The 19,899-nt window shown below is 38.5% G+C and overlaps 1 protein-coding gene across 1 annotated transcript in view; it reads right to left on the minus strand.

Moving 5' to 3' along the window:
• Positions 1–19,899, minus strand: part of ABC1 (ABC transporter 1) — a 58,100-nt gene that overhangs the window by 33,061 nt on the left and 5,140 nt on the right. The window contains exons 2-3 of the mRNA XM_010242527.2: positions 10,812–11,031; positions 2,988–3,140 (exon numbers count right to left, since the gene is read on the minus strand). Of these exons, the coding sequence (XP_010240829.1) occupies positions 2,988–3,140; positions 10,812–11,031 (373 nt within the window). The remainder of the gene's footprint in view (positions 1–2,987; positions 3,141–10,811; positions 11,032–19,899) is intronic.

The raw sequence follows: 19,899 nt of genomic DNA on the forward strand, positions 1-19,899 counted from the left end.
ATGAAGCCCACATGCACACACTGCAATCTGGACACAATCTAACCACAAACCAGCCTAGGTTGTCCAAAAAAGGCAAGATTTTAGGGTGATCTCAGAGAGGATCTAACCTAGCAGTCACACTACACCAAGGGTTAAAAGATTTTAGGGTCATAAACCAGTATGGTTACACCACAAGGGTTAAAAGATTTTAGGGTCATAAACCAGTATGGTTACACCACAAGGGTTAAAAGATCAGGTCATCCACGACCTACAGATCTGAATTCTCAGACAAGGGATCACATGATCCATAAAAAAAAGAGGTTCAAACCTCACAGCTTCTCAGAAAACATTCAGCAGTCTGGAGTCATATAGTTTCTTCTTGGTACACGACCAAGGAAAAGGAAAAAAACACTAAAAAAATCTGTACCAGTCGTAGGTCTGCACTTTTTTTATCTCAATTGAAGAAGACAGCAGGTTGATGCTTGTTCGATCTGCTCACAGGCCTAGCAGAACCGCTCTGATACCATATTAACAGCCGAACAGAGGAGGAGAGGTAGGAGAAGAGAAGAGGAAGAGAGGAGAGAAGAAAAGAGAGAGATTTGGAGTCTACTACAGTGCTGGCGGCGCCAGCTTATATTAATATATATAGGGTGACCATAATTAGAAGGGAAAGGACCCTTATGCCCCTACTTAAGTTACAGCAAAAAAAACAAAAGAAAAAACTGCTTTAATTTGTCCAAACGGACCCTAACTCAGCAGGATACAAACATAATAAATAAAGTTGACATTCCAACAAAACATGACAAGAATAATGAGCTCAAAAATAACTTCCAACTAGTCCTTCCAACAAAATATCATAATTCATAGAACTCAAACAATAATTAGGAAAAAACGGAAAGTGATTTACAACATTAGAATGATCAGTGAATTGAGACATCATTTTTTTGGGGAGTTCATTCTGACAAATGACTAAATCCTCCCCTGCCATTAACATCTGTTAGCATTCCATTACAATCCATTCACATGCGACACCATGCGACATATAGAATTTTTTAAATCCTAATATTACCTTTTTGTGGTCAATTTTGCCCTCCATTATTCTTCAAATTTCAAAACAAAACTCAACAGATCCAAATTTTCAACAATGCCTCTACCTATACATTGTCTTTGATAGCTACTGCACCTTCCATCCCATGGATACCAATTGTTTGTTCCAGTGAAACCATCACAGATCCAAGCAGCAAAACCAAATCTCTGGCTCTCTGGCTCAAAACCAAAAGAGGAGTTCTTGAACAGAGACATAGGTAGTTGTTGAGAATCCAAGAACATAATCAACAATCAACCCTTGAGCCTTTGAAACTAATTTATGCCTATAAACACATTCCAGAACCCCTAGGTTTTCTGTTAAATGTTTTCTCTCTCAATATGATCAGAGGATCCTTGGTTTGATTACTTTGTAAAACAATCTCAGAGTCGATTGTCCTTTTATGGCATGAGGTTGTTGCAAGCATACATGGGAGGTTGGGTACTAGTTGGGATGCAAGCATATCTTATTGGGCTACTTTGGCATCACCTAGGAAGGCTATTCATGGCATCCACCATTAGATTCTCAATTTTATCAAGCATTATGCCCATTCTGGGATTTAATTTGTTTTTTGGAGGATGTTCGGAACAGTTGCTCTCCTCTAAAAGATCATTTTCCTTGTTTATACTTGGTGTCCTTGTTCAAAAATGAATTTGTCTCAAAATTCATTGCCCATCCTATACTTCTGATGGCTCATAATTGGGACTTTAGTTTTCATAGAGGTTTAAGGGATGATGAATTGGTTTCATTGACTAGGTTGCTTAGCTCCTTGATTATGCGTGGACCCCTCTGAATTGGACAAACGCATTTGGACCACCCATCCCAAAAGGTATTTTTTCTTGTGCGTCTTGATTAAGTCTATTTGTGCTCCTTCCCATTGCTTTTCCTTTCAGGGAGGCCTAGCATAGATCCATTCCACCTAAAGTTGGAGCTTTTTGTTAGAAAGTGGTGCACGGGAAGATTAATACCGATATACTACAAAAAAGAAGACCCCCTCTATGTGTATATCCAAACTGGTGCCCTCTGTGTTAATCCATAGTGAGAGTAGTTACCACCTTCTAATCTCCTATCCTTTTGTTGTTGATATTTGGGACTGGTTTTTCTCTCTGTTTGGGTGTAGGTGGAATCAACCAACAAAAGAAAATATGCCATTTGATCCTTCCACTTTTGCTTGACCTAAGAAAAGGGGAAGAATCATGTGGAGGTGTGTGAGGGCTGCTGTAATTTGGACCATCTGGGAAGAAAGGAATGCAAGAATCTTCATAAAGGAGAGAAGCAAAGAAACAGTGAGAGATTGTGTAATGGCCAAGGTGATACATTGGATTAGAACCTTGGATTCATTTGCCCAGTTCTCCTTTGGTGATATTTGGAGAAATTGGGAAGTGATATCTAAAAGTTCTTCCAAGAAAGAAAAAGTGGATGTGATTTGTCAGGCCCCTCCTGAAGGTTTTGTCAAGTTAAACTTTGATGGAAGCAGTCAAGGCAATCCAAGACCCTCTAGAATAAGAGGAGTATTGAGAAACATAGAAGGAAATGTTGTTGTTTTGTTTTCAGGTCCAGTAAGAGTGGGTAAGTCAGGTAGAGCTGAATTACTGCCTATACAGGAAGTATTTAAAATTATAAATGCATTGAATCTGTGAAATGTGGTGATTGAAGGGGATTCCAAATTGGTGGTGCAATGGTTGAAGGAACCAAAATCCATAATTTGACATAGAAGATCTCACACTTCTTTAACATAGATACATCCAAACAAACAAAGGAGAAAGTAACTAACACCAAAATACAGAAAGAGCAAAAGCAGTCAGTTTTTCACATCATCTGTGACAGATAAGAAAGCTATTGTAGCCCAAATTATTTTTCATAGTTTCTAACTTTCTATTACTCAGATGTCAAATAAACAAATAAAACTAGTATTGAACATCACCTGGCCTATACTTGCAGCAGCCATTGGCTCATAATCAAAACTCCTGAGCTTTGATGACCATTCACGACCTAATTCAGTATCCAACACTTGATTCAGCTGACTTCTGGGCATTACATCTGCACCTTGACGAACAATATCCAAAGCAGCCAAAATCTACAGGTGTATAAAAGACATCTAGAGTACATCAGGAGCAAAATAGCAATAATATTTTTAAGGCCCACATTTACGTTAGTAAAGGTCAAGACCTCAATGGGATTAAATTGATTATCAAGATGACAACCATCTGTCAAATTTCAACACAAACAACTATCGAATTGTTATATATATATATATATAGATAGATAGATAGATAGATAGATAGATAGATAGATAGATAGAGAGAGAGAGAGAGAGAGAGAGAGAGAGACCAGAACAGAACATGTTAGGAACCATTCACATTGTGTCATGCTAACAACCTCAACTAGGGAAAAGATTAGTGCTGGTCCCACTGGAGGGAGAAACAAATAGTTTGTTCCGATACATGTAAAAAAATGATCTATCAGAGAATTGAAGCTCCAAAAAAGCATGGTAACACTCAGCGATGCAAACTTATCTGGCATAGCATATGTTGTAACATGTTATGTACTAGCATAGGGGTATTTCTGGCATTTCCTCCTCTATTTGTTAGAAGCTGTAGCCCTAAGTATAAATACTAACTTAGGTTCCGTCAGCCACAGATCTTTTGAATAAGAACTACTCTTCTTCTTCTCTTCTCCTTCTCTCTTCTCTCTTCCTTCTCTCTTTTCTTCTTCTATTTTATTTTTTCTTCTGCTGGACTACATGGTATCAGAGCGCTGATCTGGGCCTAATCTTATCAGATCGAGTTCTCCATCTGAAACTCTGTTTTTCAATTGGAAGAGGAAGATAAAAACTCATTCGGACTGACCTAGCCTTTTAGTCTTCCTATTTTTTTTCTCTTGGTCGTTGCACCAAGAAGAAGCTTTGTGGTAATTGTGGTGACAGCCGAATGCAGAGCAGTATTTCTAGGGTTTGCACCTAGTTTTTTATGGACTGTGGGTCATGGAATCACTACTGTACTCCAGGTATGTACTGTTACATTCACATTTAAGTGTGTCACTACTGTGAATGTCACAGTTTGGGGTTGTAGGAGCTGGTTGTCTCCTTTCCTATAAGCAGAAGTGCTTTTCAGCTAGGGTTTACTGACCTACGGTCCAGCTGAAACTGTTTTTGGAGCCCTTCTTAAATTACAGGTGGTGGAGGTACTGCTGTCCTCCTTGGTTAGTGTGCTGCTCTCTGTTTGGGTGGTTGGTTTGCCTACTCTTTGTACCAATAACAGTGCTGTAGAAGTACAGATCTTCTTTCAGTTTATTCTTGGAAAATCAGCAGTAAAACATTGGCAAAATGGCTACTGAGGATTCAGCAACCTCTGGTATTACTTCCCCTCAAGGAAACCTTAACAGGGGGATGGACAGCATGAATTTCTCTATGACTATTACCCCCTTTGATGGTCTAAATTATCTGGAATGGTCCAAAGGCATTAAACTTTATATCACAGCTAGGGGGAAAGCTGGCTACATAAGTGGAAAGATTAAAGAACCAAAATCTAGTACGGTTGAACATGATAGATGGGACCAAGAAAACAGTATGGTTATGTCATGGCTTTTAGGTTCCATGCTGCCTCATGTAAAGAAAAACTCCATATGGGCTGATACAGCTTGTGAGATGTGGGAACAAGCCAAGGCAACCTACTCTGAATAGAGGCATTTTGCCAAGATTTATCAGCTCCAAGCAGAATCATCTACTTGTAAGCAAGGAGACCATAGCCTATCTACATACCATTCAGCCCTTACCTCTGTATGAAAGGAGCTGGACCATTACCAAACTATTGAGTGGAAGGATGATGAGGATGCTAAAGCATACAAAAAACTTGTCTCCCAACAACAAGTGTTTGCTTTCTTGTTGGGGCTGAATCCTATTTATGAACCTCTTTGGGTATAGATCTTAGGAAGTAGATAACTTCCTTCAGTTCAAGAGGTATATGCCTTAGTTCAATCTGAAGAAAGCAAAAAAAATCTAATGAATATTTTTGAGGGGGAGCAACCAGTTGCTCTGGTTGCAAGAGGGGGTAACATTGGAATACAAAAGGGAGAATCAAAGAAAAATGGTGACAAGGACAAACTGTGGTGTACTCACTACCAGAAGCCTAGACACACTCGAGAAACCTGTTAGGAGCAAGTGGGGAAGCCCAAGTCGGCAACCAAGAATCAAGACACATCAAAGAAGCATCCTCAGAAGAAATTTACCTCTACAAATCTAGCTGCACAAGATTACCAATCAAATAATCTGACTATTGGTACTTCCCAAGAGCATCCTGGTGGTTCTAACCCTAAGGAAGACATAATTAACTCTTCCAAAGATCATTTGAAACTGTGTAGTAGGACTCTTGGACAGATGGATAGGTTGGATCCTACCCCTTCTACTTCATTTGCTTCTACATCAGGTAAAGGTGCTTTTGCATTTCATGTGACTGGTAAGTCAAATTTATTTCAAACCTATGACTAAAATAAACCATATGATTGGTAAGTCAAATTTCATGTGACTTGGATCATTGACTCAAGGGCATCAAACCATATGACTAGTAAGTCAAGTTTATTTCAGACCTATACTCTTTTATCTGGAAGGGACAAAGTGAGATGTCTTGATGGGTCTCTATCCACTATTGCTAGTCAAGGATCTGTATCCCTTCTTGATGGCCTTGTTTTGCCCCATGTCCTTCATGTTCCCAAACTTCCTATTAATTTGTTGTCTATAACTAGTATCACTCAATCCTTAAACCGTTGTGTAACATTTTTTTCCTCGTCCTTGTGTTTTTTAGGATTTAACCTCAGGGAGGACGATTGGTAAAGGAGATATGGTTGATGGCCTCTACATTTTGGAGAATAAAGCTGGTCCTACGGCATCAGCTCCTATGAGTCTTATGAGTCAGTAAGTGAGTCAGTCTACTAAGAGTCAAGTTTGGTTGTGGCATAATCGCCTTGGTCATTTGTCCTTTGAGTCTTTAAAAATTATGTTTCCTGAACTTTTTAAATTTGTGTTTGTCACTAGATTGCGATGTGAAACATGTCAATTGAGCAAGCATTGTGAAATAACTTTTCCATCAAATAATAAAAGATCTGTTTTTCCTTTCCATGTTTTTTTTGAAGTTTGGGGCCCTGTGAACATACACACGGAGGGTGGGTATAAGTATTTAATTAGCTTCTTTAATGATTACTCTAGATACACTTGGATATATACTATGCATTCCAGATAAGTACCCAGAATTGTGAAAAAAATCCACCGCATGGTCTTTACTCAATTTCATGTTGAAGTTCAAATTTTCCAATCGGATAATGCAAAGGAATACTTTCATCATGACTTAGCTGATTTTTTTTTCATTTCACAGATCTCTTCATAGAAGCAAAACACCACAACAGAATGGTGTTGCCAAAAGGAAGAACTAACATCTTCTTGAAGTTTCTCGTAGTATGATGCTACACATGAATGTTCCGAAACGGTTTTGGGTTAATGTTGTGATGGTCACAGCTTATGTTATCAATCGTATGCCACCACATCTCTTGCAATACAAGGCCCCATATCAACTTTTCTTTCCTCAATCTCCTTTATTTTCTACCTCTATATGTGTTTGGTTGTAAGTGCTCTGTTCATGACCTATCTCCAAACCGGGGTAAGTTGGACCCCAAGTCTATTCCATGTGTTGTTTTGGGTTATCCATCTTCCTAGAAGGGCTACAAATGCTTTAATCCTATCACACATAAGTACTTTGTATCAATGGATGTGTCCTTTTTTGAATTTGAACCCTTCTTCCAAGCCTCTCTTTAGGGGGAGAATAGTGTGGAGGAGAGGCAAGTTCCACAGGTTTCTCTCCCTTCTATTTCTGACTCCTTTCCTTTTTGTGTTTTTGTGAGGCGCCGTAAGGGACAGCTGAATTCAAAGGATGTGGAGCAATTAGAGACTATACATCTAGCATCATCTGACTCCTTGAAGGCAAATCCAGGTACCCTTGTTCCCCTTGACATTATTGAACCTATTGCTATTAATGATTCTACCAAAGATCTTGATGTCCCAATTGCTCATAGAAAGGGTGTTAAATCATGTACTACTGAGCATCCTATTACCCACTTCTTGTCCCATTCCCAAAAGTGTTGCAAAAGCCTTATCTATACCTGAATGGACAGATGTAATCAAGGAAGAAATTTTTGCTTTACACAAAAAACAACACCTAGGAGTTGGTGGATCTTCCTGAAGGCAAGGAGCTAGTGGAGTGCAAGTGGGTATTGACCATAAAACACAAAGCATATAAGTCAATTGGGAGGTATAAGGCTAGGTTAGTTGCAAAAGGATATACACAGGTGTATGGGGTTGATTATGCAGAAACATTTGCCCCAGTTGCTAAAATAAACACTATTCGAATTATGTTACCCTTGGTTGTTAACTTTGTTTGGGAATTTCACCAACTAGACATTAAAAATGCTTTCTTGAATAGGGATCTAGAAGAAGAAGTATACATGATTCAGCCTCCTAGGTTTGTAGCACAAGGGTGTGAAGGGAAAGTTTGCAAACTAAAAAATTCTTTATATGGTTTAAAACAATCCCCAAGGGCCTGGTTCAGTAGATTTCACTTGGCTCTTCAACAAATTGGGTTCAAGCAATGCCAGTCTGACCATACCTTATTTGTCAAAAGGAACCAAAAGAATGTTGTGGCCTTGATTGTGTATGTTGATGACATTGTGATTACGGGGAATTGGGACTCTAAGATTTAGAGAGTTAAAGAATCCCTTGTTGTGCAATTTGAGGTGAAAATCTAGGACAGCTACGTTATTTCCTCGGTATTAAAGCTCTCAAAAAGGCATCTTCAACTCTCAAAGGAAATATATCCTAGATCTCTTACAAGACACAAGAAAAGGTAGGAGCAAAGCCTGTAGATTCTCCTATTGATGAAAACCATTGTCTTGGCGATTGTACTGGAGAACCAGTACCAGGTGTCAAGAAGTTTCAAAGGTTGGTAGGAAGACTTCTCTACCTATCAATGATTCGGCCAGATATAGCTTACGTTGTTGGTGTCCTTAGTCAATTTATGCATGCACCAACAACCTCCCATTTAGAGGCAGCTGAGAGAGTGCTCAAATATTTAAAGAAATATCCAAGAACTAGGTTATTTTTCAAGAAATATGGCCATATGAAAGTGGAGGTCTACATAGATGCAGATTGTGCCGGAGCAGTTGATGATAGAAAATCAACTAGTGGATATTGTACCTTTGTTGGTGGAAACTTGGTCACTTGGAGGAGCAAAAAACAAAGTGTAGTGGCTAGATCTAGTGTTGAGGCCGAGTATCGGGCCATGACACATGGAGTTGCTTAAGTGCTTTGAGTAAAGAATTTGATTGGAGAGTTGGGCTTCTCTGTTGATGGTCCAATGTCTCTCTACTGTGACAACAAGGCTGCCATTAATATTGTGGCCAACCCAATTGTTCATGACAGGACCAAGCATATTGAAGTTGACAAGCATTTCATAAAGGGAAAAACTTGAAAAGGGGGAAGTTTGTACCCCTTACATTAGTTCCAAGGAACAATTGGTTGATGTCCTTACAAAGGGTCTTCACTATTTGCAGCATAATGAGTTATGTGAGAAGTTGGGAATGATTGACATATATGCTCCAACTTGAGGGGGAGTGTTGTAACATGTTATCTACTAGCTTAGGAGTATTTCTGGAATTTCCTCCTCTATTTGTTATAAGTTGTTGCCCTAAGTATAAATACTAGCTTAGGTGCCACCAGCCACATATCTTTTGAAATAAGAACTTCTCCTTCTCTTCTCCTTCTCTTCTTCTTCTCTCTTCCTTCTCTCTTTTCTTCTTATATTTTATTTTTTCTTCTGCCGGACTACAGATTAAAAGGTTTACTCTGATCAGATCAAAGCCCAACGTTTGGCTGATAGACATTGTATGTTTTTATAAGTTGTTTTGGTGAAAGTTACCATTTCAAAACAATACACTCTTCCCTGTCTCCTTTTCCTGTGAAGGAAATTTGGTGCCCCCCCACCAAAAGTCAATGCCTTTTGTTGGGAAGTGTTTCACGGTTGTATAAACACTTGTGATATGATCCAAAGGAAAAGACCAAACTGGAGAATGTCCCCTAGCTGGTGTTTTTTATGTAAGTTAAATGGTGAGACTGCTCTTCATCTCTTAATCCCCTGCCCTTTTGTTGTCTGTATTTGGAAATGGTTTTCTTCTCTCTTTAGATGCAAGTAGTCCCCTTCTGTTAGCTTGGAAGGGTTGTTTAGCATGTATGCTTTTAGTTACACAAAGAGGAGTAGGACCTTGGGGAGATGCACGAAAGCAGTGGTGATATAGTTAGTTTGGGAAGAAAGAAATCAAAGGATCTTTTAAGGCAAAGAAAGAAGTAAGAAAGCACTGATTGAGGTAATTACCCTAAAAGTGGTGCACTGGGCTAGAACCTGTAATCTCTTCTCTGATTTCAAGGTTGAAATCTATTCAGGTCTTGGGGTGCAATAGCTTATTCTTCCTCTAGAAGACAAAAAGCCTCTGCGGTTTGGTCACCACCAGTTTGCAGTTGGAAGAAGCTGAATTTTGATGGTAGTTGTGTGGGTAATCCAGACTATCAGGCATCGGTGGGGTAATAAGGGATGAGGAAGGGAACATACTCTCTTTGTATTCAGGTTCAGTTGGGCAAGGTGATATACTCAGATCAAAATTCTTGGCAGCAGTTTTTGGGGTGGAGAAAGCAAAAGAATTGGGTATTGAATGATTGATTATAGAAGGTGACTCGAAAACAATTGTGAGCTGGCTGAAAAAGGGTGAAGGAATAACTTGGAATTTAAGGAATGACTTCAGACAGTTCAAGTAGCTATCAAAGGAAATGATAATTCAAGTCAATTGGGTTAGAAGATCTACAAACAATTTGGCAGATGGTCTAGCTAAGCAAGGGGTTCAGAGACAATCTATGTATTGGGCTCATTTGTAATATTCTGGGATACTTTTATCCCTTTGGGTCTGTTGTATCTCTTCACAACTTCTTGTTGTACCTCTTTTATCTAATTTTAGTGAAAATTTTTCTTTGTTGCTGATTAAAAAAAGTATTTGTATACAAATATTTGATAACGCTACAATTGTAAAACTAAAGTTACCTATGAAGAAGGATGTCTATTTCTTCTATAGTTTTTTGTTTATTTTATTATAAATATCAGTTATATGTCATCATTTACTTCACTTATATTTTATAATTACTTAAACACTATAAAACAATTGTTGAATGATTTATGATTTTTTTTCTTCAAATCTTCTATAGTCCTCAAACACTTCTTTATTAGTTGGTATGTGCATAAAAACTGTTTTTAAAGCCTCTTGCAGAATTTCTGTTCAACCCCATGTATTTCATGAGCTTACTCACAAGAATGAGTATTTAAAGAAGGCAAATTAACTATGTGCCACCATTTGCCTCCACTAAGATGTTTATATCTATACCACCTGCCTAGTTGATTGGTAGACAATCCTCCAAAATAGCTAGGTAATCATCTAGTAACATGTTGACTAAACTAGACTAAAGAATTATCTCCCATTTGAAGTTCCATACTATGTTTGCAATCAGAAGGCATTGGAACTACAGGGGAAAAACATTAATGCTTACCGCTTTTAGTGTATACATGGATTTGCAGTAAGAAACAATAGTTACATACAGAAACCCTTTTTTCTGGGGGGTGGATGTACAGATAAATGACTAGAATGTACAGAAGGAGCATTGCTATACCGGAGCAGGTACAAGGGACTCATCCTGAATACTCAACATCTGCCCCAATTTGAGTGCCGCACCACGCATTCTACATAGTGCAAGAGCCAAACGTTCAGCATTCTGCTCAGATAAAAATGGTGAAAAATATTCTTTGTCTTGTGAATTTGTTCCAAAGGCAAGTCTCTTAGCAGACTCTTTGATGGTTCCCCATGCAAGTCCAGCTCCCAGACCAGCAAACCTGAAGTACCGACAATAAATAAATCAAGCATGATGCAATAGAACTGTTAACAATGAAATTGGGAAAGTGAAAGAACTGTTAAATTGCACAAATGACATACTCCCCAACTTGCTGGAGTAGAAAGGCATCTCCATGGCTATAGCATCAAGAATTTCTTTAAATGTATATTAACGGTGGCAATTACATAATTGCAACATGAATCTCAAGGAAAATTCAGTTTGCTTTTTTACCTTTCTCTAATTCATGGATTTTCTGAACACCATGAGGTTAGCACCTCAGCATGGAAGCAAGGAAAGAAACCATTGAAGAAAAGTTCCTTCATATTCTTGAACTAGTGGCAATTTCAGAATTTATGGGAGATTAGAATTTGTATAATTACTTGTGGAGCTCTCTTTTTCCCCTAGGCTGCAAAGCCCCCTATCTGTCTCTTTAAGCTATTAATAAATTTTATTTTACCATAACAATCAGATACAAAACTTGCATGTTTTGCATGATTTTGGTAGACTGTAAAGCCCCATATCTTGTCTCTTTTGTCTAACACATACTATTTTTTATAGTATTATTTGTTAAAACATACCATTTTACATAGGTTTTGATCAGCAACACACCATTTTACATATTTTGGAAGTGTAAATGCTATGGAATACGTATAGAAGTATCCATGTATACAATATCATATCTGGTAAGTATAGTGCAAAACTGGTATAGGCATGTAGAAGTATCTGGGTATCATAAGCAGATCGCTCGATCTGAATAAAAGAAAAAACTTTACAAGTACCAAAATATAAAAATAAAAATAAATGTTTACAGGTCAAGTCACACATATTAGATAGCTTCAGATAAACCATGCTAAAGCTACAATTAATCTCCTTGAGAAATTACTTTATATTTTCAGCCTGCTTAACTCCCACAAAACCTGCCTGTCCTATATCAGTTTAGTATTAGAGCATGACAGCAAATATTAAACCATGAAAGCAAGGAAAAAACCATAAAAAAAGAAACCAAATTACTCTATATTTGAACCAATAACAACTTCATAGCTTCGAGGAGATTTAGATTTATTTTTTTTTCAAACTTATTTCTAGTTTATTAGTACGTTAAGAATAGGGTTAGTCATTTTAGAAGGTTAATTTAGTTTATAGAGTCTTAATTATAGAGATTTTATATTATTTAAAACATGAAAAAATGCAACTACACCATTGTTCAGTCTATTTTAAGGACCAAAACTTGTCTTTTTGCATGCCTTTTGTTCCATTTGATAGGTTATTGAGTTATCTAGCCAATGAGTCCAAGATCTTGTAACTTGGATGTGATTTGAGCAAGTTGTTATCATTTGAGTTCTAGGGTGTAAGTCTTTTGGCAGGATTTGCATCTTCCTATTTTCTTGGTCTTTGGAGATGTTTTTTATTTTTTTTGGATTCAGTATAACCAATGATGGTTAGAGTTGTTTTAGGAGTTGGAATCCTTACTATAGTGTGGGTTTGTCTTAGTTTTCAGATAATTAGAAATAGTTTTGGAGCAATTTCCTACTTGAATTTGGAGCTTATAAGGGAGATCCAAGCCCTTATATCCAACTTATAATAGTCATTGTGATTGATATTTTAGAGTTGTATGAATGGAATAAAGGCTTGCTTTGAAGTTACCTGCAAGTGAACATATGATCTTTCACTCTCCTTTATCTTCTAAAGGTGCAATATTTCTTGTCTTTCTTCTATTTCTCTTTCTCTACTAATTCTTTTTTTATCAGAAACGCAGAAAATTTATTAAAACTTAAAGAGAAAAATATTACAAAGATGTTAGAACTGAAACCCTTTACAACAATAAGATCCCATCATCTTGTTATAATTGAGCCCAATACAAATGATTTCTATTTACTCCTTGCTTAGCTAGTCCATCCGCCAAACCATCAGCGGGCCTTCTAACAGATCTTTGAATCCCCTTCCACAACCAGCCTTGTGATTCCCATTTCCTTAGCTTTCTGCATCCCAACAATAGCAGCCATGATTTTTATTTATTTATTTATTTGCTCAGCAACACAAGATTTCATTGATTAAAAGAAAAAAAAAATCGGTAACAACAATAAGTTGTGAAAGAAACCCAGCTTTAGAAAGCTGACCCAAACCAAAACTACAGCTAAGCCCAAAACAGATGTGTTCTTTGTACCCCTTGCTTAGCTAATCTGCCAAGCTGTTGGCAGTTCTCCTCACCCATTTCACACAAATTGACATGTCCTTTTGGGAACCATTTAAATCTTCTGAGTTCATTTCTCAACTGCCATGTCACTCCCTCTCCCTTCTGCAGCCATTTAATCACAGTTCACAGTTTTCGAGTCTTCCTCAATGATCAGTCTGCTAATACCCAGCTCTTTTGCCTTTTCAACCCAATATACTGCAGCCATAAACTCTGACCTTGCCACATCACCCTGTCCCACAGGACCAGAGAATAGAGCAATGATGTTTCCATCAACATCTCTAATGCCCCCCTTATGCCTGAGGGACCCGAACTACCCACACAACTCCCATCAAAGTTCAGCTTCTTCCAGCAATTTAATGGGGGAGACCATGTCTCAACAGATTTCTGTCTTGTAGATGAAGAGGCATGAAGAGGCAGCAATAACACCCCAAGCCCTCTAAGAAACCTTCAACCTTGAAATCTGAGAACAACTTCATGCCTTTTGCCCAGTGTGCCACTCTCAATATTATTGTTTCAATCAAGGCTTCCTTGCTGTTAGAATCGATAGTACAAGGGTGGTTTGGTCATTTATCTATTTAATTAAGGACAAGTTGTCTATTTTGTCTGGGTTTAAGTTGTGTGTCCCATACTTAATGAGGAACAGATTTGTCTTTTGTAGTCTATTGCAAAGAGTATAAATATAAGGTGGGTCAGCTGAGAGGTGATTGACTTTTCCTCTTCTCAAACCGAACCCGTTTTTCTTCTCCTCGCTTCTTTTTTTTTTTTTGATGAATGAATGGTATTTTATTAAATAGAGATAGAAATAGTACAAGCATGAAGCACCCTAAGAGGAGGCACGAGGTGTTACCTCCCTTTAAAGGTGGTTCCAAACCCAACTCTTTTCATACCTAGGACTGAACTAGTGGTAATCGAATCATTCAAGTGGTATCAGAGCACTAGAAAATTAGTCTAGAACTCAGTTTTTGTCCTTCTTTCCTTCCTCCTTGGATCGCCATTTCAGAACTTATTTTTGAAATAACTCCCAAACTAATTGGGGGATCGGTAAGGGACCAAAAAGGAGTAGTCGTTTTTCCTTCTTGGAGGTAACTATGCCTCCAGTTGCTGTGGTGGTGGTCATTGTGGTGGTTTGCTAGAAACCCTCTAATCGATGACTCAAAGAGGACTGGTTGTGGACAGGTGTGAAAAGAACCCTCTAGTCAGCTGATAGTGTAGAGTGTTCTCTCCCTCTTGGACTGGATTTCATCCATGTGTCAATGCTGATTGATAAGTATGCATATGGACTGTTTTTCTCTCTATTTATGTCTGAATATGTGTGGTAACAATAGGGTTTTCTGGTGCTGAACCTATGACAGCAGCAGTGTCATAACAACAATGTTTCATTGTGTGGTGTGCGGTGTAGTGCTAGACTTTTGTCTCTTGTAGTTCAACCTTTTTTTTGGTGTGTGGTGATTTTGTTATAAAGGCAACAGCTGGAGAGGGTAGTGATAATAAGACTAGTTTTATGATTTCCACCAATTATCTGAATGTTCAAATGACCTCTATCAAATTAAATGGTGAGAACCATGTGCCATGGGCTAAATCAATGGAAGTGTTCTTGAGAGCCAAGAAGAAGGTGAAACATATGAGGGGAGGAGAAACCCTCTTCTAAATCTCCAGGGTTTAGTGAGTGGGAACAAGAGAATGCACAAATTATGATCCGGTTGTGAAATAGCATGGAGTCTAAAATTAGTGTGAATTTTATGTTCTTGGATACGGCTAAGGAGATCTAGGACCATGCTAAGAAACTTTATTCTGGCCAAGATAACACTACGAGTGTACCAACTTTATCAGGAGTACTTTAACCTTAAGCAGGGAAATCAAAGTCTAGAAGAGTACTATGCAAGCATGAGAAATCTCCCTAATGAGCCTAATATATATCACCCTTGACTTCGGATGTCAAAACTCAGCAGCAACAACGAGAACAACTTGATGTGACAAGGTTTTTAATGAGTTTAAAATCTGAATATGAACCTGTTCGAGCACAAATATTAGACGGATCTGCTCTCCCCTCTCTTGAGGAGGTGTTTGCCCGACTCTGGAGGATTTCTATTGAACCTACGGAGCATTCCACTCTCGCGGACAGGTTAAGCTTTGTGGTGGCAAGAGGGGGAGGTCGTGGAAATAGAGGTGGTCGTGGATTTCCAGGGACCCGAAGTGGTCCTATGTTCAATCATACTAGTGGTCACAGTGGAGGTCGAGATTCAGGGGGAGGTCACGATAGAGGACGGAGTATTGGTCCTAGGAGGTACACATATTGTGGGTTAGACACCCTCTACATGGTCCACCCAACACTTGGGCCAATCATGCAGTGACTAGTGGTGGTGGTGGTATAGTTAGTGAGAACCAGCAGGCTAATCAGACACCCTCTACATCTACAGGTGCTTCAATGTCCCACGTGAGGAGTATGAGAAACATCTTCTCAACAGAACACAATTACTCTTGCACATTCAGGTATAACTTGCTTGGCATCCAAACTCTCACACTGGATTATTGACTCTATAGCCTCTAATCATGTGATTGGGACTCCAGGTGTGTTTTTTTCTCTTTCTCAGTCTTCCATGTCCCAAACAGTTACCCTTTCTAATGGTTATACCACTCCCGTTTGTGGTGTTGGTGATGTTGATCTCACTTCTTTATCTTTATCCTCTGTCTTATATGTACCCAAATTTCCCTTCAACCTCACGTCTGTTAGTAGATTAACCAAGTCACTTAATTGTTCTATAACCTTTTATCCCTCTTCTTGTGTGTTTCAGGTTCTCAAGATGGGGATAAAGATTGGTGGAGGGCATGAGACAGGGGGATTGTATTACCTTGATGGTGGTGGTCTGAAAGTAGCTCTTCAGTTCTCTCTTACTCCTCTCCAGTGGCACTACAGACTTGGCCATCCATTGCTCAAGGCCTTGAAGTTATTGGTTTCGTCTTTAAGTCATCTTTCATCATTGGATTGTGAGTCGTGTTAATTTGGGAAACACCATACAGTCTCTTTTAGTCCTAGAGTTGATAGTCATGTTTTGAGTCCTTTTTCTTTAGTTCATTTAGATATTTGGGGTCCAAATAGTGTCATATAATGGCTACAGGTACTTTGTAATTTTTATTGATGATTATTCAAGGATGACATGGCTTTATCTTATGAAAGACAGAAGTGAAATGTTCTCTACTTTCCAAAAGTTTCATGCTGAAATTTTTACCCAATTGGTGTTCATATTAAGATTCTTCGCTTGAATAATGCAAAAGAATACACCTCAACACCATTTCAAAAATACTTAGAGCACCACGAGGTAATTCACCAAACTTCTTATTCTTATACCCCATAATAGAATGGCGTGGCTGAACGGAAGAACCGACACTTACTTGAAACGGCTCGGTCTATTATGCTTGATATGAATGTTCCAAAGCATTTTTGGAATGATGTTGCCCTTACATCATGTTTTCTCATCAATCGGATGCTCATGTCTATCCTTGGAAGTCAGTCCCTTTTCTCAATCATGTTCCCTACTCTTTCTCCATTCCCTCTTACTCCCAAAGTTTTTGGTTGTGTTTGTTTTGTTCAGAATTTAGGGCTTGGAATGGACAAGTTAAATGTGTGTACTACAAAATGCATCTTTCTTGGTTACTCCAGAACCCAAAAAAGGTATAAGTGTTACAACCCTAACTCTCATCGGTCCTTTGTGTGTTCTGATGTTACTTTCTTTTAGTTTGTTCCATTCTTTTCTAGTTATGATGTCCCTCCTCCTACTCCTATGTTTCCTCTTCCAGTTCCAGTTGAGGACCCCCTTCCTACAGTTCCTGTTGTGTCTCAGTCGTTGTCTTCTCGAGTGCAGGTTAATACTAAAAGCCCACCAATAATACAAGTGTATATTCACAGAAGACCACCGGCCCCTCCTCCAGTTCAGTCCTCGTTAGTAGATCCAGCAGTTGTACCTCCTCCTTCTAACTGTGATCTTCCTATTGCATTGCGAAAAGGTAAACGTAGTTGTACATCTCATCCTATTTCATCAGTAGATCCAGCAGTTGTACCTCCTCCTTCTAACTTTGATCTTCCTATTGCATTGCGAAAAGGTAAACGTAGTTGTACATCTCATCCTATTTCCCATTATATTTTGGTTGCTCACTTTTCTTCATCTCATCGACAGTTTATATCTTTGTTATCATCTATTTCAATTCCTAAGAATGTCCAAGAAGCCATTGTCTCTCCAAGGTGGCGGCGAGCAATGGAAGAGAAGTTGTTTGCACTGGCACACAATCACATGTGGGAGCTTACCACTCTCCCTCCTGGTAAGTATGTTTTTGGATGTAAGTGGGTATACACAGTGAAATATCTTCCAAATAGCAATGTGGAACGATTAAAAGCCAGGTTAGTGGACAAAGGCTATTCTCAACTGTATGGTGTTAACTATATGGAAACATTCTCTCCTGTGGCTAAAATTGGTTCAATTCGGGTGTTGATTTCTTTTAGCAGCAATGTATGAGTGGCCCCTCTTTCAGCTTGACATCAAAAATGCCTTCTTACATGGTGATCTTGTTAAGGAGGTATATATGGAGCAACCACCGAGGTTTGTTGCTCAGGGGGAGGATGGTAAAGTTTGCAGACTTAAGAAGGCGATTTATGGATTGAAACAATCTCCACGTGCATGGCTTGGCATATTCAGTGAAGTAGTGAGGGACTTCGGCATGAAACAGTGCCATGTAGACCATTTTGTGTTCAGTTATGAATCAGAAGCTAGGAAGATTTTGTTAGTGGTGTATGTGGATGACATTGTCATAACTAGTAGTGATAGCAATGGGATTGACAAGTTGAAGAACTTTCTACATGATCATTTTCAAACAAAAGATTTGGGTAACTGAAATATTTTTTTGGGAATAGAAGTTGCAAGGTCAAGACATGGTATTAACTTGTGCCAAAGAAAATATGTCCTTGATTTACTTGAAAAATAGGGTTGTTGGGTGACAAACCAGCTGAAACACCCATGTAACCAAATGTCAAGTTGAGTATTGATGCAAGTGAAGAGTTTCATGATCCTGGAAGGTAAAGGGGATTGGTGGATAAATTGCACTACCTGACTATTACTCAGCCAAATATATCATTTGTAGTAAGTATGGTGAGTCAGTTTATGCAACAACCTCGATTTCCACATTGGGAGAGATGTGATTCAAACCAATAAAATTAGCAGAACATTTGATATTAAAGAAAAAGAAAGTAAGGAAGAAGAAGAAGACAGCAAGAAGAAGAAGGAAGATTGGAGAAGAAAGGAAAAAGAAAGGAAGAGTTCGATAATCTCCTCTTTCCCCCACTAATCTTTTAATAAACATACTTAAGTTACATAATTTACAAGATTGCCCTTAAGTAGGCATCCACATCAACACTATACTTAGAAAACATAAACTAGAGCAAAAATCCCATAAAGAAAAGGTCGAATAAAAAAACATAACAAGAAAGACACTAATGGGCTAGGGCCCATTCAGCCCAGTCTCTTTACACTCCCCCTCAAGCTGAGCATAGATATCTATCATGCCCAGCTTGCTTATATAGTGAACCAGCTTTCCTTTAGGACACCTTTTGTCACAACATCAGCCAACTGTTCTTCAGAAGCAACAAACGGTAGATAAACTTTTCCCGAGGCAACTCTCTCTCGTATTAAATTCCTGTCAACTTCAATGTGCTTAGTTCTGTCATGTTGAACAGGATTATGTGCAATGTTGATAGCAGCCTGGTTGTCACAATATAAGATCATTGACATCTCACAGTCTATATCCAATTCATCTAACAGTGATCTCAACCACAAAAGTTCAAAAACTCCATGTGCCATTGTGATCTCAACCACAAAGGTGTATCTCTCCATACACCTTTCTATTAGAAAAGAAGTGTATAGGAAAAAAAGAAAAAAAAAAAAGAAAAATTGGAAGGGAGACCCGCTCTGATACCAAGATGTGATTCAAACCATTAAAATTAGCAGAAATTTCAGATTAAAGCAAAAGAAAGTGAGGAAGAAGAAGAAGAAGACAGCAAGAAGAAGAAAGAAGATTGGAGAAGAAAGGAGAAAGAAAGGAAGAGTTTGATAATATCCTCTTTCCCCCACTAATCTTTTAATAAACTTACTTAAGTTACATAATTTACAAGATTTCCCTTAAGTAGGCATCCACATCAGCACTATACTTAGAAAACATAAACTAGAGCTAAAGGCCCATAAAGAAAAGGCCCAATAAGAAAACATAACAAGAAAGACACTAATGGGCTAGGGCCCATTCAGCCCAGTCTCTCTACAGGGAGGTAGTCCTAAGAATTGTTAGGTATTTGAAGGGAACTCCAAGTCGTGGACTATTATACAAGAGTGGAGGAACTCTTGAGATAGAGGGGTACACAGATGCTGACTGGGTTGGATCTGTGTTTGATAGAAGGTCCACTACAGGGTATTGTACCTCCCTTGGGAGCAATCTAGTGACTTAGAAGAGAAGGAAACAAATTGTGGTAGCAAGAAGCAATGTTGAAGCTAAATACAAGACCATGGTTCATACTACATGTGAACTAGTGTGGCTAAAAAATCTTTTCCAGAAGATGAGGTTCTCAGTTGACAGACCTATGACGTTGTACTATGATAACCAAGCTACACTCCACATTTCTTCTAATCCAATCTTTTC

This window comes from Nelumbo nucifera, chromosome 4, assembly GCF_055504915.1.
Source record: "Nelumbo nucifera cultivar China Antique chromosome 4, China Antique-T2T, whole genome shotgun sequence".
Taxonomy (NCBI): Eukaryota; Viridiplantae; Streptophyta; class Magnoliopsida; order Proteales; family Nelumbonaceae; genus Nelumbo; species Nelumbo nucifera.